At 48.5% G+C, this 20,304-nt stretch overlaps 1 protein-coding gene across 4 annotated transcripts in view; it reads left to right on the forward strand.

The window, feature by feature from the left end:
- The window catches only part of RASSF5 (Ras association domain family member 5), a 67,874-nt gene that overhangs the window by 22,942 nt on the left and 24,628 nt on the right, over positions 1-20,304 (forward strand). For 2 of the 4 annotated variants that reach the window (XM_016129255.2, XM_016129256.2), the window contains exon 2: positions 3,794-3,915. In XM_016129255.2, coding sequence (XP_015984741.2) covers positions 3,794-3,915 — 122 coding nt within the window. Of the gene's footprint in view, positions 1-3,793; positions 3,916-15,782; positions 15,933-16,341; positions 16,803-20,304 lie in introns of those variants that run through there. The other 2 variants (XM_016129259.2, XM_016129258.2) reach the window with 2 other exon arrangements.

Consider the following 20,304-nt stretch of genomic DNA (forward strand, 5'->3'; position numbering starts at 1 on the left):
AATGTGGCCCATGTGCTCATCTTTGGGGGTGTAAGGGAAAGGGGCAGCTGGGGAGAATAGGGGTCTGATTCTAAAACTCCCAAAAGAGTGAGGAGAAGAGATCCCCTTCCCCACCTCAAGATAGAGTCTGCTGTGGCAGCTTTCGAAAGAGAGTCTAAATGCGCTGACTTTGGAGTTTGTTAAAAGGAAGGAAAAGAGTGTCAGGAGGCTAAGCCATCAGTCCAAAGTGATCCCCTTGTCCCCAGGTATCCAAACACGACCACGCTGTTGTGTCCCCCTGCCACACCCTGCCCACCCAAGCTCGTCCCCCTGCCCCCTTCCACTTTACCTCCCTTCTGCCAAGGAGGCGAGAGAGAGAGAGAGAGAGAGAGAGAGAGAGTCCTTGAGGAACCCGGAAGCTACTAGCAGCCTTAGCTCTGCCACCAAGCTGTGCGTAATTGGGCACCTCATTTTACCTCTCTGGGCCTCAGTTTCCCCATCTCTAAGTAGTCCCCAAAGCTCTTTTCAACAATGATCATTAAGTCCTGCTTCCACGGAAATGAACATTGTGAAATGTGTGCTTCCCCCCAAACTCCTGATTTGGATGGTGGTCTCCAGGCTGTTTCAGCTGGGTTAGAGAGGCCACCCCCACATGTAGAGATGGGGCAGGTCAGACAGGTAACGAACGGCTTTTCCTGTGGCTGCTGATGCCTTTGTCTTTGGAGGTACTTTTAATTTGCGAAGACCTGTAACTATAAACATCCTTGTGTGCCAAGCAGGGCTGCTATGATCTGTATTTTACAGACTGACAGACGAAATGGGGCCCAGAAAACGTAAGTCCTTCCCCAGGGATCTCTGGCCTCTGGTGATTAATTCATATAAATTAGTAGAAAGAGCACCAGTCTGAAGCCAAATAACCTGGCCTTAAAAAAGTCACTAGAGTCCCTAGGCCCCAATTTCCTGTCTGTAAAGTGGCAATAATAATGACTGCAGGGTCACACAAAGTAATGGAGGGGAAAACGGTTTGCAAATGTGTACAGGCATACCTTGTTTTATTGTGCTTTGCAAATATTGCATTTTTTACAAATTGAACATTTGTGGCAACTCTGGCTCAAGCAGGTCTGTTGGCGCTGTTTTTCCAACAGCTTCATGTCCCCGTGTCACATTTTGGCAATCCTCTCAATATCTCAAACTTTTTCATTATTACCGTATTTGCTGTGGTGATCTGTGATCCGTGATCTGCGGTATTACTATTGTAATTGTTTTGGGGTGCCATATAAGACAGCAAACTTAACTGATAAATGTTTTATGTTCTGATGGCTCTGCCAATCAGCCATTCCCATCTTCCTCCCTCTCTTTGGGCCTCCCTATTCCCTGAGACACAACAATAGTGAAATTAGGGTCAATTAATGACCCTAAAATGACCCAAGTGTTCAAGTGAGAGGAAGAGTTACACATCTCTCATTTTAAGTCAAAAGTGAGAAATGATTAACTTTAGTGAGGAAGGCATGTCGGAAGCTGAGATAAGCCTCATGTATCAAACAGTTAGCCAGGCTGTGAAAGTGAAGAAGTTCTTGAAGGAAATTAGAAGTGCTACTCCAATGAAACATGAATGACAAGAAAGTGAAACAGCCTTATTACTGATGTGGAGAAAGTTTTAGAAGTCGGAGAGAAGACCAAACCAGCCACGACATTCCCTTAAGCCAAAACCTAATCCAGAGCAAGGCCCTAACTCTCCCCAATTCTGTGAAGGCTCAGAGAGGAGAGGAAGCTGCAGAAGAAATGTTCCAGGTTGGTTCATAAGGTTTAAGGAAAGATGCTGTCTTCACGACATAAAAGTAGGAAGTGAAAGCAAGTGCTGATGTAGAAGCTACAGCAAGCTTTCCAGAATGTCTGTCTAAGGTAATTAGTGAAGGCGGCTGCTCTAGACAACAGATTTTCAATGTGGATGAAACCAGCCTTATATCGGGAAAAGATGTCATCTAGGAGTTCCACAGCTAGAGAAGTCAGTGCCTGGCTTCAAAGCTTCAAAGGACAGGCTGACTCACTTGTTAGGGGCTAATGCAGCTGGTGACTTTAAGTTGAAGCCAATGCTTATTTACCATTCTGAAAAATCATAGGGCCCTAAAGAGTTATGTAAAGTCTACTCTGCCTGTACTTTATACATAGAACAACAAAGCCTGGATGATGGTACATCTCTTTATATCGTGGTTAACTGAATATTTTAAGCCCCCTGCTGAGACCTACTGCTCAGAAAAATTTCTTTCAAAATATTATGGCTCACTGTCAGTGCCCCTGGTCACCAAGGGCTCTGATGGAGATATACAATGAGATGAATGTTGTTTCCATGCCTGATGCTAACACAACATCCATTGTACAGCCCATGGATCAAGGAGTAATTGCAACTTTCAAGTTTTATTATTTAAGAAATACATTTCGTAAGGCAATAGCTGCCATAGATAATGATTCTGTGATGGATCTGAGCGAAGTAAGTTGAAAACCTGGAAAAGATTCACCATTCTATTTTTTTTTATTATTATTATTTATGCCTACAGCACCTGGTGTTCCTAGGTGGTCTCCCATCCAAGTACTAACCAGGCCGACCCTGCTTAGCTTTTGAGATCAGACATCGGGCTTGTTCAGGGTGGCATGACCGCAGATCGTGGACCATGGTTCCACTGGGGCATGAACCCAGTACCTTCTGCATGTAAAGCTGACATGCTAACTGCTACACTATAGAACCATGTCCAAGATTCACTATTCTATATGCCATTAAGAACATTTTTAATTAATGGGAAGAGGTCAAAATATCAACATTAACAAGAGTTTCAAAAAAGTTGATTTCAACTTTCATGGATGACTGAGGAATTCAAGACCTCAGTGGAGGAAGTAACTACAGATGTGGTTGAAATAGCAAGAGAACTAGAATTAGGAGTGGAGCCTGAAAATGTGACTCAATTGCTTCAATCTAATGAAAAAACTTGAAAGGATAAGAAATTGCTTCTTATGGATAAGCAAAGAAAGTGCTTTCTTTAGTGGAAACCACTTCTGAAGTGGAATTGACTCCTGAAGATTGTGAAGATTGTGGAAATGACAACAAAGGACTGAGGATGTTACATAAACTTAGTTGTTAAAGCTTCAGGGTTTGAGAGGACTGACTCAAATTTTGGGAAAAGTTCTACTGTGGGTAAAATGAAACAAACAGCATCACATGCTACAGAGAAATCAATGGCGAAAGGAAGAGTCAATCAATGTGGCAAACTTTATGTATGTATGTATGTATGTATGTATGTATGTATTTTTAAGAAAGTTCCATAGCCACCCCAACCTTCAGCAACCACCACACTGATGAGTTAGCAGCCATAAATATTGAGGCAAGACCCTCCACCAGCAAAAAAATTACAACTCACTGAAGGCTCAGATGATGGTTAGCTTTTTTTAAAAAAATCAATAAAGTATTTCTAAATTAATACAGGTACAGTTTTTTAGACACAATGCTTTTGCATACTTAATGGATATGGTATAGTGTAAACATAACTTGTATATACACTGAGAACTCAAAAACCTGGTGTGACTTGCTTTATTGTGCTATGCACTTTGTTGTAGAGATTTGGAACTGAGCCGAGGTATGCCTGTAAAGCATCTGTTAACTTTCACCGTTTGCCGTGGCAGGGAGAGCAGGGGTCATTCTCATGTTCTCTCACCCTCCACTACTCTCTTGCATGTTCTTGCCTCCTGGGGCTAAATGGATTCTCCCAACATTTTTCTCTGGGAAGACTGGCCTCTCATTCCCCCTGTGGTTCTTTCTCTCCAGACTGTAAATTCACCTGCCACCCGGAGTGCCGCAATCTGATTCAGCTGGACTGCAGTCAGCAGGAAGGCCCATCCCGGAACAGACCCTCTCCAGAAAGCACCCTCACTCCGACCTTCAGCCAGGTAGGCAGCAAGGCTTGCGGACCAGGCTGGGAATAGCCTCTGCAGGTGTCTTGGGCTCCATTGTCTCTCTCGGGAGCTCTGGTGAGCAGGAGGTGGCATGAGTATTCCACCTGTGCTAGATCTCAAGGTCTCCTTCTGGCCAGGTGGAGTTCACAGACACACACTCCGATTCTGCACCCAATTCTGATGTGTATGTGGAGTTTTCCCATACTACCAAAGCAATTCTGATACCAGTTGGGCGTCTTAGTATTCAACTCAATTCTGACACTCTGCACGTGCTCTTCCACCTTCAGAGGCCAATTAAAATTCCAGATCGTCACCTGAGTTTCTGACCAACCGGCTACAGCTTGGAGGTTACCACCACTCCCTTCTTGGGCTCCATTAATTTGCTAGAGCAGCTCACAAAATTCAGGAAAACATGTTACTTACCAGCTTACCAGTTTATTATGAAAAGATATAACAGCCAGATGGAAGAGACACGGAGGGCAAGGTATGTGGGAAGGGGTGCGGCGCTTTCCTACCTTCTCCACACGCACCACTCTTCCTGAATCTCCACATGTTCACCCGCCTGGAAGCTCTCTGAACCCCATTCTTTTGTGTTTTTATGGAGACTTCATTACATAGACATTACTGATTGGCCATTGGTGATTGATTCAACCTCCAGCCCCGTTCCCCTCCTGGAGGTTCAATCACGTGGTAGGTTCTCCTTGCAACTACACCCCATCCTTAGGTGAGTTCCAAAAGTCGCTTCATTAACATAACAAGAGACACCTTGGTAGCTCTCATCATTTAGGAAGTTCTAAGGGTTTTAGGAGCTCTGTGCCTGAAACTGTACAAAGACCAAATACGTATTTCTTACCGTAAATCTCAATATCACACACTGTTTTCCAAAAGACTCGGGGGATGGAACAGAAACAGTGATGAAGAGAAGTCTGTAGCTACTTAGAAGTCCCCCACCAAACCCGGTTTGGCCCAGGGCTGTGAGCCAGAGGTGTTGATATGGGTAGGGGTAACAGGGGTCCTGGAGAAGACTCCTCAAGATCCTTTGAGGCCTCACAGCCCTGGGGCAGTGGGGATGTTGGGGCTGCCAGCCAGGCCAGATCAACTCCAGAGGAGCCAGGCACATGTTCTTTCCCAGCGTTAAAGGACCAGGAAACTGATCCCCAAAGTGGCTCTTGGTTCTGGACTTTGCCAAGGCGCTTGAACCAGGATGTGTCTGAACTCTGTTGTCTAGGATTTGGAAGGGCAACAGGAGAGCATTTTTTTTTTTTGACTTTTACAACAAACAAACACTTATTTCTCTATATCTGTGTGCCAAGCACTGGTGAGAGTGGGGATAATAAATAATATATCACAGTATTTATCCTCAGAGAGCTTACATTCTAGAAGGCGAGGCAGGATACAACCAAATAGTATATACTGTGATGCATGTTGCCAGAAAAATATGAATCAAGCGTTTTGAGTACACAGTGCAGTTGTTTTTGTTGGGAAAAATCAGGGAGGAAAAAAACAGAGGAGGTGACATTTGATCTGCACCTTAATGTCGAAGGTTGCTAGTCAAGGAAGTAAGGAGTGTTTCAGGACATCATCCATTTATTCATTCAACAAATATGTTTTGAATGTTGACTATGTGCCAGCCCAGGGATGCCAGGGACTTAGTGATGAAGTGAACAGGCATGACCCCTGCCCTTGCAGTAGAGTAGGTGAGCAAGCAAATAAATAAACAAATAAACCTATGTTTTTGAGGGAAAAGCCCAGGATTCTAGGAGAGACAATATAGGTGCTAGATGACTGGTTATTTCCTGAAGAGAATCTGAGAAAAGCTGGGCAATCAGGGTTCAGCCCCAAATGGCCATCCATATGCTCTTTCTGACCGTGATGCACAAGAGCAATGATGTTCAATCACCTGACCCGCCCATGGGTGTTACCAGCCTCTGGGCTGTTCTCCCATGCCTTTATCTCCCACCGGGAAAGCTTTACAAGAAAGCAAATATGATGTATGTTTTTATAAAAATGATATTGAATCAGTTCTAAAATGTTTTTTAAAATTCCATATATCCTTCACACATTTTGGAGTAGTAACTGCTTATGGTATAGCCTGAATGTGACCTGGCTGCTTGGGAGGGACTTGTCCCTAGCTGGAACCTGAACATCCAGGTGGAGGGGTGGGGCGGGGAAAGGAAGGGACACAAAGCTGACTCCCAAAGCCCTGGTGAATGACACAGATTTTTGCTGGATATTTTCTTTAGGAGATGGAAAAGGGAAGTTGCAGAGCACACCATATAGCAACGTTTCCTAAAAATCTTATTTAAACATTTGCTCTTTATTTTCCCAATTTTCTGTCCCATTTGGGAGCTGCCAAGTCTCTCTTTTTTCTTCTCTCATTGACTCTACCCATCCCCCGCCCTGGAGCCTACTCCCCATCTACTTTCTGGGTCTCCTCTTTGGGTCTCTATTCCTTCTTCTAAAGTAGCAGGTCTCAAAGGGGGTGATTTTTCCCCCTTTCCAAGGGACATTTGGCAGTTTATGGAGACATTTTTGGTTGTCACAACTGGGGGTTTGCTGCTGGCATCTGGTGGGCAGAGGCCAGAGATGCTGCTAAACATCCTACAGTGCATAGAAAAGGGCCCCCACAACAAAGAATCATCTGACCCAAAATGTCAACAGTGTCAAGGTTGAGAAACCCTGCCCTAGAGAGGGTTAGCCAGCTTCCAGGTGTGGTGGGCCAAAGGCGCAGCCTGGGGTTTGCTGTATACCTCACCTCATCCTCAGAACGTTAGCAGGGAACAGGTGCTTCCAAGTCTGGGTAATTGAAAGCAGAGTGACCCCTTTTCCCTCTTGGGGAACCCTCTGGCAAGCTAAATCAGGGCCATGTCTAGAGCAGAACCACACTGACCTATAGAAAGAATCACATAGAAACACATAGGTGCCAAGAGTCCCCTGTGGGTGCAGGCTGGCCCCCCGCTAGCTAACAGCCTGGAATGGGGTTGGTTCCCGGAGGCTGGGGAGGGCGGCCGTGTTTGCCTTGGACAGGCCTGACTGCGTGCTTCAGCACAAGTGGGGCAGGGCCTCGCCTTCTATCAATAAAACCTGGGCCCTGCTCCAGGCTCGCTCGCCTTTTCTAAAAAGCTTATTTGTGCTGATTTCCGCCTTGGCTTGATTTTCTGTTAAAAACCAGGATGGGGTTTCTTTCACCTTGACATTGTCACCCGGGCTAGCCAAGCTACTGTGCACATGCCCTTTTCCTGGGGGACTTTGTGGCCAGGGCCTTGGTCTGTGCTCAGCTAGTTTGGGGACATATGGCTGTTAGGAGGTCTCAGCTTGGTGGCGTCCATCTAACACTTTATTTTTTCTTCCTGTACATTCATACATTTTTTAAAACTTGGTTGAGATCATTCTATAGATAAGTATTAGGCCTCAACTTTTGAAAAACAGTAATCTTAAGGTTCTAGCTATCTTCTCATGCCAGAGGGAGGTCAAGTGGGAGGAAGAAGGGACAGGCAAGTGAGGGGGCGGAGATGGGCTCAGAACCCCTCGCTGCACTCACGAGGCCGTGGTTGTGAGTGTGTGTCTGGCTAGGACAGCTAAACGGAGGAAGGGGAGCCGGTAGCTGCCTGTGCTTTTGTCAGCCACAGAATCCGTTGTTTTGGAGTCCCTCCCTGGAGATCTCCAAGGTCTATGATGTCTGACTTTTGCCCTGGGCACCCATTGTTGACCTAGCAAATGTCCTTCAAATCTACCCCAGATCCCTTCTTCAGTTTAAGCCTGTTTTCTAGCGAACATGGCTGCCATTGGCTGAAGACCACAATAAATTGCCAAAACAGCTGCCATCCCTTTATTTGAAGGCATACCCTAGAGACTTTATACTGCAAGTGATCTTAAGGGTGCTCTTACCGTGTCACCTCTGTGATTAAAAAGACCCCAGGCTCCCCAGCGCCCTCGGGATGAAGTTAGACCCCTGCTGGTTTGGTCCAGTCCATTTATTGCCTTTAGAATGTAGACCCCAAGGGAGGCAGTCCTTGCCCCAAACTGTTGGGTCTTATTATAATCCGCTGTAGTGCAGGGGGATCCTAGCAGCTCTGTCCCTTTGGCCTTTGGCACCACTTTTTTGGTACATGGAATGCAAATCACAAGAAAAAACATAAGCACTCTTTCTTCCACTCAGATCACTTATAGCCAGGGATCGAACCTCCTCATGTCCAGCAGGCCCGATTCCTTCCCCTTCCTCCTGGCCCTCCAGAATCCAGGAGCAGTGCTTAGAAACCAGGCACCTGGGTCCCTGGCTGCAAAGTCCTGCCCCTCCCCCCCCGCCCCCGCAGCAGCCCCCAAGCCTCACTCAGGCACTTTCCACTTAGGATTCTGGCCGTATCCATGTTCCTCCTGGGCTGTTATTTGCTTAGTATTTCTCTTTAAACGGATTCATTTTATTAAACTTAAATAAACTTATGTTAAGAATTATTTTTTTAAATCCTTGAATCGCTGTTTAAAGTACTTAGGATTTTTTCCTGACACACATTAAATTAATCCTTAATCCCTAAAATTAAAAGAAAAATGTGTGTCTAAAGGCTGCCTCAAATTCCTTATGCATATATTTATTGAGCCGGGTACTGTTCTAAAATCCTCAGTCTCACTAGTGGGAAATGCCATCTAGAGAGTCTACTGTTTTCGGTGATCTGGTGCCCGGACTACCAGGGCGTTGGGTCCAGCTGGTGCCTAAGGGGCATCATGAGCAGTGGAAGGAGCTTCAGGGGGAGCGGGAAAGGAAATGGCAGCCATCCACACCCTTCCAAGGGACAGATGGATCCGTAGGTACTGGTAGTTACATATGAGGTCAAGTGAAAACAAGTCATTCAGCAGTATATATTTATTGTACATATGTATGTGCATGCATGTGTGTATGTGAACACAGAACAAGGGCCTGGGTGACGGCCAGCCAACCCTTGGAAGAGATTTCACTTTCGACTTTTGCTGTGCACTTTGGTGCTGTTCGAATAACCAGATGCGGTCATGTGTTTCCAGTATAATATTTTTAAAAAGCAATAAATATCTTCAAATTATAATTTATTTATTTATTTTTAAATTATTACTAAATTTATTGGGGTGACATTGGTTAATAAGATTATAGGTTCCAAGCGTACAATATAATTCATCATCTATATATTGCATCATGTACTCATCACCCAATAACTATTTGCTTAAAGAAAAGAAGACCCCTGGCCTGGGTGACAGAAGAGCTAGGTTCTAACCCAGACCGTAGACAACATACTTGGTATATGACCCAGGACGAGCCTCCTAGCTTCTCCAGGCGGGGTTGTTGTGAGGCTCCCATGAAAAGAGTATGTGGCAGTATGAGCAGATGAGGAGTAAATGTCGGCCGGTAACTTCCAGGGCTGCCTCTGATGCCTCTAACAGCCTTACTGGATTTTTTTTTTTTTTATCATGTCACCCCTGTGATGAAAACCCTCAGTGGCCCTCAAATTCCATCTACATCTGGATTAGCATGAGAAACCCTTCATGGTATGGCTCTGCCAACTCTCTCAAATACTGGAAAAATGGGTTACTCCTGGAAGTAAAACTGGGACGCTATGGCTTTATGGTTTGGGGAGGCACTTATTGCTACAAGACAACCATTAACCTCTCCTTTGCAGCTCAAGTTATTGCTCTACTCTGTAGATAAAAAAAGACCAAGACCCTGTCCCCATTCCCCAGAGGGACGGGTGGCTTCCGAAGCTCCAGAGTGGCCCAGCCTGGCCTGCTGGTGTTTCAGCCCCGCAGGTCGCTGACGCCTTTCTGCCTTTGCCTCGCCCTCCCCGCTGCCCCGCTGGCATTCCTTATAGCAGAGGGCCCCTCTGGAACCATCTCCCTCAGCCCCTGCAGCCTCTGAACGGTGACTCAGCTGGCGTGGAGAGCTGAGTTTCCTGGCTCCAAGCCTGTGTTCCCTCCCGCAGTCGCGCCACTGCCTCCTTACTGGAGATTCCGCCTTTTTAGTACCTTTTAGAGGGGGAAGCTCCTGGGGCCAGTCCTGAGGGAGTCCTCAGCCCAGCGGCCACATGCTGAATCCAGAACTACCACACGGGGGAGCCAAGGAGCAAGAAGTAGGGAGCCTGGGGGCGGGGCCTGTCCCTCCCGAGGGCGCCCCTGGCCCCCGCCTGCCTACCAAATGCTCTAGATAGATACCTGCACCCCCCTCTCAGGGGATTTAGGGGCCTGGGTCTCTTCTGAAAAGCTCCATAGACATTTATCAAATTGAATTGTGATTGATAACAACAGTAGCTAACATTTGTTGAGGCATGTGCTCTTATTTTATTAATTATTGAGAAGAAAGTGTTGAAACCTCCAAGTGTATTTGTGGATTTGGCCCTTTCTCCATACGTTCCTATCTTCCCGCATTCTGAAGCTCCTTTATTCAGTGCATAAACATTTAGGATTATTATGTCCTCTTGATTAATGGACTCTTTTACATTATGAAATAACCTTCTTATCCTTGGTAATGTTCTTTGCTCTGAAATCTACTTTGTTATTAATATAGCCACTCCAGCTTTCTTTTGATTACCATTATCCATCCTTTTACTTTTAGGCTATTTGCGTCTTTATATTTAAAGGTCCTTTTCTTGCAGACAGCAAATAGTTGAATCTTGTTTTTCTAATCCAGTTGAAAATCTCTGCCCTTTAGTTGGGTTATTTAGATAATTTGCATTTAATGTGATTATCGATATAAACAAATTTGAGTCTATTGAAATAGATTTGTCTATTGTATTACTATTTGTTTTCTGTTTGTCCTATCTTTGTTCCCTTTTTAAATTATTTTTCTGCCTTCTTTTGGATTAATTGAATATATTTTATGGTTCCATTTTATCTTATTTACTGTCAGCCCACCCACATGTGCCAAACGATGGAGCCATTCCTCAGCCTTTCTCTCCACTCTGCCTGCATCTGGGACCACTGCTCCCTCCCTCCACAGTTTTCCCTTCACACTCTAGAAGCTAGAAGTGCTGGCCAAAGCTGTCAATGATTCGACAGCACAGCACGAGACAAGCTGCCTTTCACAGGAGCCGCCCCAAGGCCTATCTGACCAGCTCAAACCAACCCACCAGGGCTCATTTCTGATCAGGCAGAGCAGAAAGGCCTCCCAGTTAGGAGATCCCAGCTCCGAGGAGGGACTGAGCTCTAATACGTGTAGGAATGCAAGAGTTGTTTACTTTTCACATGGATGATCATGCTGCCCTGGCCATTGGAGGACTGGCCTTGCCTAGAGAGGGACACTAAGGGATGGAATTGTTGATCAGATATACCTTTTGTGCTTTTCTAGTCTCCCTAAAGGAGTACAATTAGAAGGCGGACTCCTGGCTCAGCATGAGCTCTTCAGGGCCTCTGCGCTTGGTATGGCTAATTTAACTGCCTTCAGTGTCTTTAAGTGTCAGGGCCCTATTGAAGCTGCTAGCCTGACAGCCAAGCAAGAGAAGTGCAGTGTGGTCTAGTACTCTCAAGAAAGTGAATCTCCTGTGATTCTAACCTAAGCAGTGTGCAGCCACGTACCTCTTACAACAGGAAGTCATCTGGGGAGAAATTGAGCTCTCTGCTGTGTACAGCCGGTTTCGTGCTGTCAAATGCTACTCTTAAGGTGGAGGGTGGCATTCTTAAGATGCAACCCAGAGAGGACATCTGGGAAAGGTCGCTTCTGAGAGGCAGGGGAAGGTGTGGGGGGTGTGATCATTATTGGCGAATATGTGTCGGGAAGTTGGGAGGACATAGGAGGAAAATATTGACAGGCAAAAGCAAAACCACAAGAGGGCAGGGCGGCTGCTGCGAAAGTGAATCAAATTTTGTGCAATTATATGGGGGATGCTTGGTTGTGGCTAGAGGTGGGTGTGAGCTGTGGGCTGGGCATGTGTTGTGATGGGCCTTGAAGGATCCAGTCAGGAGTCTGCAATACCCGTTGTAGGCACTGGGGAGGGGGGAGGGGGAGTGTCACTGGAGGAAGGGCAGCAATTTTAGTGGAAAATTGTCAGAACCGGAGTCTCTGGATTTGAAATCGGATTCTACCATTTACTTTTTTTGTGAACACTCAGCCTCAGTTACTCACCTGGAAAATACCTTCTTGCAGGGTTGTGAGGATTTTTAAGTGAGCTAATGAAATATCTAAGAGGTTGGTAACTCTTACAGAACTTCTCATTTCATGTTCTACTAGACTGCACATTGCGAGAAGGCATATGTCTTATTCTGGCCTGAACTGGAACGCCCAGGCGAGTGCATGCCATGCAGAGGTGCTCAGCAAATATTTGTTGAATGAGTGAAAGAATAAGCCACTAGAGCTTCACACATACTCATTACTTACTAATAATTAGTTGAAATATGCATAGAAGATTCTATGTTAGAACAACTCTGATCAGATCTTGGTCTAGAAGGATAACTTGGACAACAAATGGGGCAGGGAGTTTGGAAGAGGCACGGATGGGGGCAAAGAAAACTACTGGAAGGCTTTGCAATAGTCTTCGCCGTGGCATTCATGGAGATGTTGAAGGAGGAGGAAAAGTGGAGGTGAGGCAGAACAGTGAGCTCAGTTTTGGGCTGCAGGGGGATAGTTTGGTACTCAGTGAGCAGGCTTCCATCTGGAGCTATCTGGGAGAGAGAGAATTCTGAGACATAAATCCGTGAGCTGTAGTTGATACCATTGGCACAGGTGAGACCCAGTACCCGGGAGACACAGACAGGGGGAGAAGACGGTCAATCTCTGAACCCTGGAAAGCCCTAAGAAGCTAGAAGGAAGATGGGTACAGGCAGACAGAGAAAGTAGTTCTTGACTTGTTCGCGAAGGGCTGCGATTTCAGCTGAGTAGGCTGTAAGGATGGACGCAGTCACAGGGTAAACACTTAGTACTAGGGTGTTCCAGGACCGGGGTTCTGGAGTCAGACAAGCTGGGTTTGTTTGGTTTCACCATTAACTGGCATGTATGACTATGTGCCAATTACTTCACCTGCCTGGACTTTCTTCTCCTCTCTGTAAAATAGGGATGATAATTATAGCTTCACCATTGGTTTGTCGTAAGGATGACATGAAATGATGCACATAAAGTTAATGGTACAGTACTTGTACGTACTGGCTAATAATGATTTCAAAATACATTTAAGGAGTGAGGTGGTACCTCAGCCTGGTTTTCAGCCTCTGAATACGTTCGTAGGTCAGAAGGCTCCAAGTCTGATCTCCAACCCTGAGCACCCTCACTTGGACAGATGAAGAAACCTGAGGTTTGGAGTTGCTCAAGATAGTGTGTGAAGCTGCAGTCGGAGCTGGAGCTAGAACGCCAGCTGCAGACTGCCAGTCGTATGTCCCGGCTCCTCGGGAACACGCAGAACCACACAGTGGATCTCACGCTGGGATCTGGCCACATGTCAGGATCGCGTCTGAGAGAGGAAGAAGGCTTAAAATAATGTCCTTTATCATTTGACACTTTGAGATGGGAAAGCCACCTATTTATTGTTGCAGTGGGTCTTTCTGAACCCCAGCATGATGCTGTGGGTTTAAGGCCCTGGATGTGCAGCTTAAGGTGCAGACTCCCCTTTCTGGGTCCAGGGACAAAAACGGTCAGTTCCCCTCCTTTGCGGGTTCACCTCCAGAGGCATAAAGGGCTATAGGCTCTTCCGTCCCCCGCCCCCCACCAGGTTATCACTGCTGTTGGTTATTCACAGGGAAGTGGTACAGACAGGGTCATTAGACACTAAAAGGAATCCAGTCTTCTTCCTTTGGGGACCTTGGAGCTTCAGTCTGGATTCATCCCCCTGGAGGCTGGCCAACTTATTGTATTATATATGATCTTTGCAGATTTCTTCTAGTCCCAGCTTTCTTGCCAGCACAGTCTGTCTTGCTGAGTCCTGACACACGGCTTCCTTCCAAGCCTAGATTCACTGACAGGTGGAGTGAGGCAGAGAAAGAGACACTAACTAAGAGTTAAGAGGCTTCAAAAGTAATGAGCTGTAATGAAACAGGTTGCTTTCCTCAGTTTCCTTGTCTGTAAAATGGGGATAATGCCTACTTTCAAGGTTATAGAGGAACCTAAGTGAAGTAATGGATCTTAAAAGGGCTTCGAAAAGCCTCATTCAGACATCGTGTTTTCACAGTGCTTGGAATGGCCTGGAGCAGCACCCCAAAAGAACACAATGTCACTTAGAACTTTTCCTAATCGGGTCTGGCATTTCCTGTGTTGCTCACAGGGAGAGAATCATGCTGAATCTTGCGGCACTTTGGCTTGGGGTTTAAACAAGGTCGGTATGAGCTTTATTTTAAGATTGCACATTTTGAATGTGTAGCGCTGCAGTTGCTTTGCAGAGGTCTCTGCATGACTCCGAGAACACAGTGTGGCCACAAAGAATCTGAGGCCTGTCTTTTCCTTAATTATTACTTTCCCACTGAGTAAGAAGTTCCTTTTATAAAGGAAAGTATTTCTTTGCTGGCTGGACAAAGCAGGTAGGCCGTTACTGACAGCATTCATTTTTCTGGCATAAGGTACTGGTGAGGCCAATACCAGCTTCCTTTGCCTGAACCACTGTCTGTGGGGAACCCTCCCCCAATAACAACAACAAAACTAGCCTCTAAAGTTCTCATTTGAAGAAAAGATTGCTTCAAAGCAGAACCTACGTTCAAGCCTATTAAAGTGAGCTCTTCTAGTCCCAGGTTTCTTCCCACAAACAACCTGCAACTCAACCTAGTGCCCAACCCAGCTGTCTACTCCACTTATTATCTCCCCGCCCAGGAAGCAGCTACTGGTATTGAGGGTCTCCTGAGTTCAGGACTGCTGGCAGCTGGGGTACTGGCTCTCGGCTCTCTCCAGGTAGTGCCTTCCAGGCCCTCAGAGGCTTCTGGGAAAAGATTGTGTGGGAGGATGGAGCCAAACTGGGCTGCAGTTTGAAACCCTCCCAAGCAATGACAGATTTGGCTAAGGTGGAGGAGGGAGCAGGTTCCTCATAAAAGTAACTAGAGCTTAAAATGGAGCCGGCAGCTTGGTGTCTGGGGCTGAGTCCAGCCCTCTGCTCAGCTCGTGCCCCAGGACTACTTTGTCTCAGAACTTCAGGAAAAGCCACACAGACTTAGAGAGAAACTGGATAACCCCTCTCAGCCACTCTCTGGGGCTCCTAAGGTCCACAGGCCATCAGACCCTGTAAGCACAATGGCCCTAGCGTCACCAGCCTCTGAAGGCTTTGTCTTCGTTTTCTGGGACTCCAGGCTGTACTGTATTGGAAGATGGCAGGGTGCACATCAAAACAGTGCCACATCTGCTGAACAAGCCCATCACAGTGGCCGGGAGCACGAGCCCTAGGAGCTCACAGACCTGGGTCTGAGTCCCAGTGTCTCAGCTCACATGTGCTACTGCGCAACGCTGACCTCAGTCTCCTCACCCATAACATGAGAATAGTAATCTCCATTTCTAGGCTATCGGGAAAGTTAAATGATAGGCCGCATGTCCATCACCTGGCACATGCGGCCTTGCTCGAGCACTGGTAGCTATAACTACTATCGTTCAAACGTGATCTAGAAAGTTGTGTGTGTGTGTGTGTGCATGGTGGGTGCGGGCTGCGGGGCGGGGGGGGGGGGGGGAGCTTTTGCCCTAATTGCTGTGAAGGATTCAGCCTCGGTCAAGGAAGATGTTCCTTCCCCAGTCTGATAGGGAAATGTAAACGAGCCGGACTCGACAGTAAGGACTCTGGCAAAGACCCCTCTGGCCAGGCTGTCAGGAAAATGCACAAATAACCTGGGTGTTGTCTACAAGCCTCTCAGTACCCTGAGGTTCCCTGAGGCCAAGTTCCCACGTGGGTGGAAGGGCAGGCTTTGCTCTCCAGGTTACCATAGCTTTGCATATGATTTGCATATGCTTGTGGGGCCCCTGCAGTTTCTTCTGGCATTTCCAAGTTAAAATATTGCTGCTTCTCCAGGCAGGCCAGGTATTGATTTCCTTCTTCTCCAGTTTCTTCTCTAACCACTCCGATGGACCTGGCTTCTTCACTCAGCGAATGCGGAATGAGAAGGTGGGGTGAGAGGGCGGATGAGGGAAGGGAGGAGGGACGGAGGTCGTCTTTATAACACATTCAACGCCGCCGTTAACATGAGCCATCATGGGTGATGAGAATGAGCTATTTGCAGTAGGATTAAGAGAGGACAGAAACCTTTCCCCACTTTGGGTCCAACCTGGTCTCTTCCTTCCCTGCATCCCTAATCTGACCTCTGGTGCCCTGGGTCCACTGGTCACGGCGGACCAGTGGCCCCCCGTCGGGTGTGGAGGCGCAGGGACGGGGCGGGGCGGGGGTGGGGGGTGCGGGAGGGGCGCCATGAGAGCTGAGCTAGGCTTTGAGGAACCTTGCGAGAGGAAGTGGCTTCCGAATGCTCTGCGCTGTACCAGCGGGCAGGAAAGGCGCGGGGCGGCGGGGGAGGTGTCACGATGGCGCTAGGCGTACGGGGCGGAGGGAGGGAGCCGGCGCCGAGGACATGAAACCGCAGAGAACGAGTGAGCCAAGGAGCGAGGCGGGTCTGACCCCGTATTCGCAGCCGCCTGCGGCGCTCCGGGAAAGGAACAGGTTACCCAGCCGCCTGAGCCACGCGGGCCCCAGGGTGAGAAACCGAGCGGGCCAGTGCCTGCTCCGCCTGGCCGGGTAACTGACTGGCCCCCGCAGGCTGTGAGCTCGCGCGGTGGAGCCTGGGGAGGGTCCCCGCCTCCCTGCGCAGCATCCCGAGCTGGCCCAGCCGATGCGCTCGCTGCCTCCGCCCGGGCTCCGGGCTAGATGACGGTGGACAGCAGCATGAGCAGTGGGTACTGCAGCCTGGAGGAGGAACTGGAGGATTGCTTCTTCACTGCTAAGACCACCTTCTTCAGGAATGTGCAGAGCAAACACCCTTCGAAGGTAAACTTAATGGAATATAAGAGACTTTCATGGGCGGTGGGGGGAGAGTAACCTCTATGGTCTAGAAGGGACACCTTCCTCCTGACAAACAGGTAAAAGCCCCGTGTGACCAGAGTGGGTGGGCAGTTGCCCTGAGGACCCTCTTGAACTTGGCCGAGCAGACCAAGGGTTAGGTCTGGAGCCCTTCAGGGACCACCAGCAAACAAAATTCTCTTCTTAATGCTCTGTTCAGCATTTCCTGTCCCTGGACCTTTTCAAAATGGCTCTGCAGGGTTTGTGGACAGCACTTGGCTCATGGTTTGGGGCGAAGGCTCACCTGTGCCTGAGAGGGGGGTAGGACAACTGCTCGGTTTCATTCCCCCTCCCCCCCCCATCCAAAGCCGGAGATGGAAAGTGGATGGCACCCAGTCCCTCCGCAGAATAAACGTTCATAGGTTGAGACTTCCGTATTGTGAGTGGCTAGAAACCATCTTAAAATATAGTCCAACAGCTTTGCAGAAGTCCGGGGTGTTTTTAGAAGTAAACTAAAACTTCTCTGCTAGGTTGCTGTCCTACTATCATTTTAATGTCCTGGGTTGGTTGGGGGTAACCCAAAGGGGTTTGTTTGCATGTGTCCCTAATTGGGTTGTATGTGCTTCCTAAAGGTGTCGTCAGCCTCCCAACACCCAGCACAGTAGCCAGCACACCCGAGCCCCCTGGCCGCACCTTCTCAGTTGCTGCAGAGCCAAAACTACGACAGACTTGGAGGGAGCGGTGACAGGGCTCTGCTTGTTTGTTTTGTCATTTATGTGAGAGGGCTCAATGTGGGCCTTGGAGAGGTTACCCAAAAGGAGCCGTTTGTAGTCCTAAGTGAGCTGTTACATTTCGCAGGTGTATGCAGGCTCATCATTAATTTAGCACCCTACACATGTAAAATTAACTGAAAGCTTCCCCGGGCCTGACTCTGGGGCCGGCCTCTTTTATTAATAATTCATCTTGCCTGTAGGCCCTGCATTTGCTGGGTCCTGATGTCAAACAAATGGACCTTTCAATTGTGAGAGGACACCCAAGAATCAGAAGAGAGGTTTGATATTAATGTTTGAAGGAATCCACTGAAACTGGCCCCTTGAACCCATGCCTGTTTTCTGGGCACCCCCCCCCCCCCCCCGCTTGAGGCTGAAGAGCAGAGCAGGGCTTGTTCTCCAGGGCTGTAGGCAGGACTCATGCAGAACAGCCTGGCTGCAGAGGAGAGGTGTTCTGCTCTTCCTCGGGGTTCTTACCAGATTATGTGGACCTCATCCCCTGCCCCCCGCCTTCAACACTCACATGCAGACACTCCAGGTGTCTGGGGTCTTTAGACCGGGGGTTCTCAACCTTAGCTGCACACTGGAATTGCTGGGGAGCTTTGGAAAATGGAGATATTTCGTTCCACTGCTGGGAGTCTGCTTGAGTTGGCCTGGCCTGCGGCTGGGCATCAGGATCTTGAAAAGCTCCCTGGGTAATTCCGATGCAGCTGAGGCTGAGAACCATTGCTCTTGAGTGTTTTGCTGCTGCCCGGGAAGGAAATGGTTCCTGTTTTTAAGGCAAAGGTCTAGCTGCCGTGCTCACTGCCGGCCAGGCTGTCAGCCCTCGGTCCCAGAAGGTGGGCTTTTTGCATGATTGGGTGGGAGAAGGCTCACTGCAGACCTGGGCTTCTTTCACTTGGCAAATGAAAATGGTAGCTGTTTCTGGTATTTCTTGGGAAAAATGGAACTATCTTACAAGAAAATATGCTGTGGTGGAGTTGAGGGTGGGAGGTGATTTGTTCCTTGGCCCAAACAGCCTTCCCTCTTCACCCTTCACCCCAACCTCCTTCCCAGCCTCACTCCTGAACCTCTACCTTTGTTTGGCACCTACATCTTGCCTAAGCCTGTAACCCCTTCTGAGGAACTCATTTTGTTGAACCCCAGACAAGGTGATAAGGATAAACACTTTCAAAAATGAAAGGTGGTGGGCATGGCCCCCTGGCCTCTGCCTAACTCCTATACGAGAAAAATCTTGACTAGAGATTCAGAACTACTGTCAGGGACAGTTTTCCTCAGGACCAGACGAGCCTTCAGTGCAGCACAATCCAGGGTAGGAGGGAGGTAGGGACAGGGCCACCTCTGCTGCGTGAACCAGCACTGGGTGGCCCCTCTGGCTGAAGGAGGAGCGGGCTGGGAGGGGTGTGTGCAGCTGACTGAGGAGCCGGGTGAGCCTCATCCAGATGTTTCAGTCCTTCGTCCTTCTAAGTGTTTTTCCACCTTTAATAACATTGCAAGCTCTCTTCTCCCTGGGAGCAGTTCTGGAAAGGGTTTCAAAGAGACCTGCCAGAGCCCGACCCTGGTCCGACCCTGAACAATGTTTTTTTCCTCCCCAATGAGACATCACATCTGAGCTCCTAAGGGAATTTCTCTTTCCTGTCTCCAAGGAAAGACGTTTAAATGTTTCCCAGTCGCTGAGAGACTGAGGCCCCCATCGGGGAGCTGCCAAGCTGGCTTCTATAAATAGCCTTGTCAGAACAAGCTGGGTCTGCGGCTGGGCCTGGGCCTGACCGGAGCAGAGCTGCTGTTCTGGGCACCACCACCCGGCAGTTGTCGCTAGCCCGGCCTCCAAGGAGTTCCCGAGGAGGCCGTGCACCAACCCTTGGGGTGGGAGGCGGGAAGGTGGAGAGAGAACGTGGGAACAGGCCCTGGGCCCTAGCTTGTTCTTTCCTTTCAGAAAATGGCAGCTTCCTGGGGCACTGTGTCTCATGTGAAAGGCGCAGGGAGGTTTCGAGTCACATCAGGCAAAATTTCAGGAGGCCGAGGCAGTGCTCTCTGGTACTTTCCCCCTTGACGGCTGATAATTAGGTTGTGTTTTCCTGTGTTCCATCTGTCAAAATGGGGCTCCTGGTGGTTTGGGGGGAACCCACATGCGTGCTCAGCAGTGCAGGCTGAGCTGCTCTCAGTAAGGCACACGCACTCACCCCTGTTCAAGACAGTGGTGTCTCAAGGGGTGGGGGGTAGTCCAAGGTCACGCAAGTTTATGGTGGGCCCAGGGACAGAGCCTACTTCTCTTGCCTCTGGCCCAGAGACTTTTCCATTTTAGTCCTAAAAAAGGCAGGATCTGGCAATTTGTAGGGCTGGTGACTGAAGCCAGCTGCTCCTTTGTTCCTCTCTAAGATCTGACCCTGGAAGTGGGGCTACCTCGCGCTCCCGTCAGGTCCCCAACTGCCTGCAAGCGTTGGCACTTTAGGGTCATGACCTCTGAGCGGGCACTCTGAGCTCCCCGCATCTTCAGTAGGCTCCAGGGCCCCAGGACTCGAAGCCATCCAGAGCATCAGTGAGCACTCTGAGGTCACATGAACCTTGCTTCTTGCAGCTTGTCAGAACTGAAAGGGACCTGGTCTAGAGCCTCATCTCACCGATGGAGAAACAGGCTCAGAGAGTAGGGGGCCTCATCAGGCCACAAGTCTGGTTGGGCAGAGCCAGGACTGACACCCCTCTTAAACTTCTCGTCAAGT

This window comes from Rousettus aegyptiacus, unplaced genomic scaffold (assembly GCF_014176215.1).
Source record: "Rousettus aegyptiacus isolate mRouAeg1 unplaced genomic scaffold, mRouAeg1.p scaffold_m13_p_17, whole genome shotgun sequence".
In the NCBI taxonomy this organism is placed as follows: domain Eukaryota; kingdom Metazoa; phylum Chordata; class Mammalia; order Chiroptera; family Pteropodidae; genus Rousettus; species Rousettus aegyptiacus.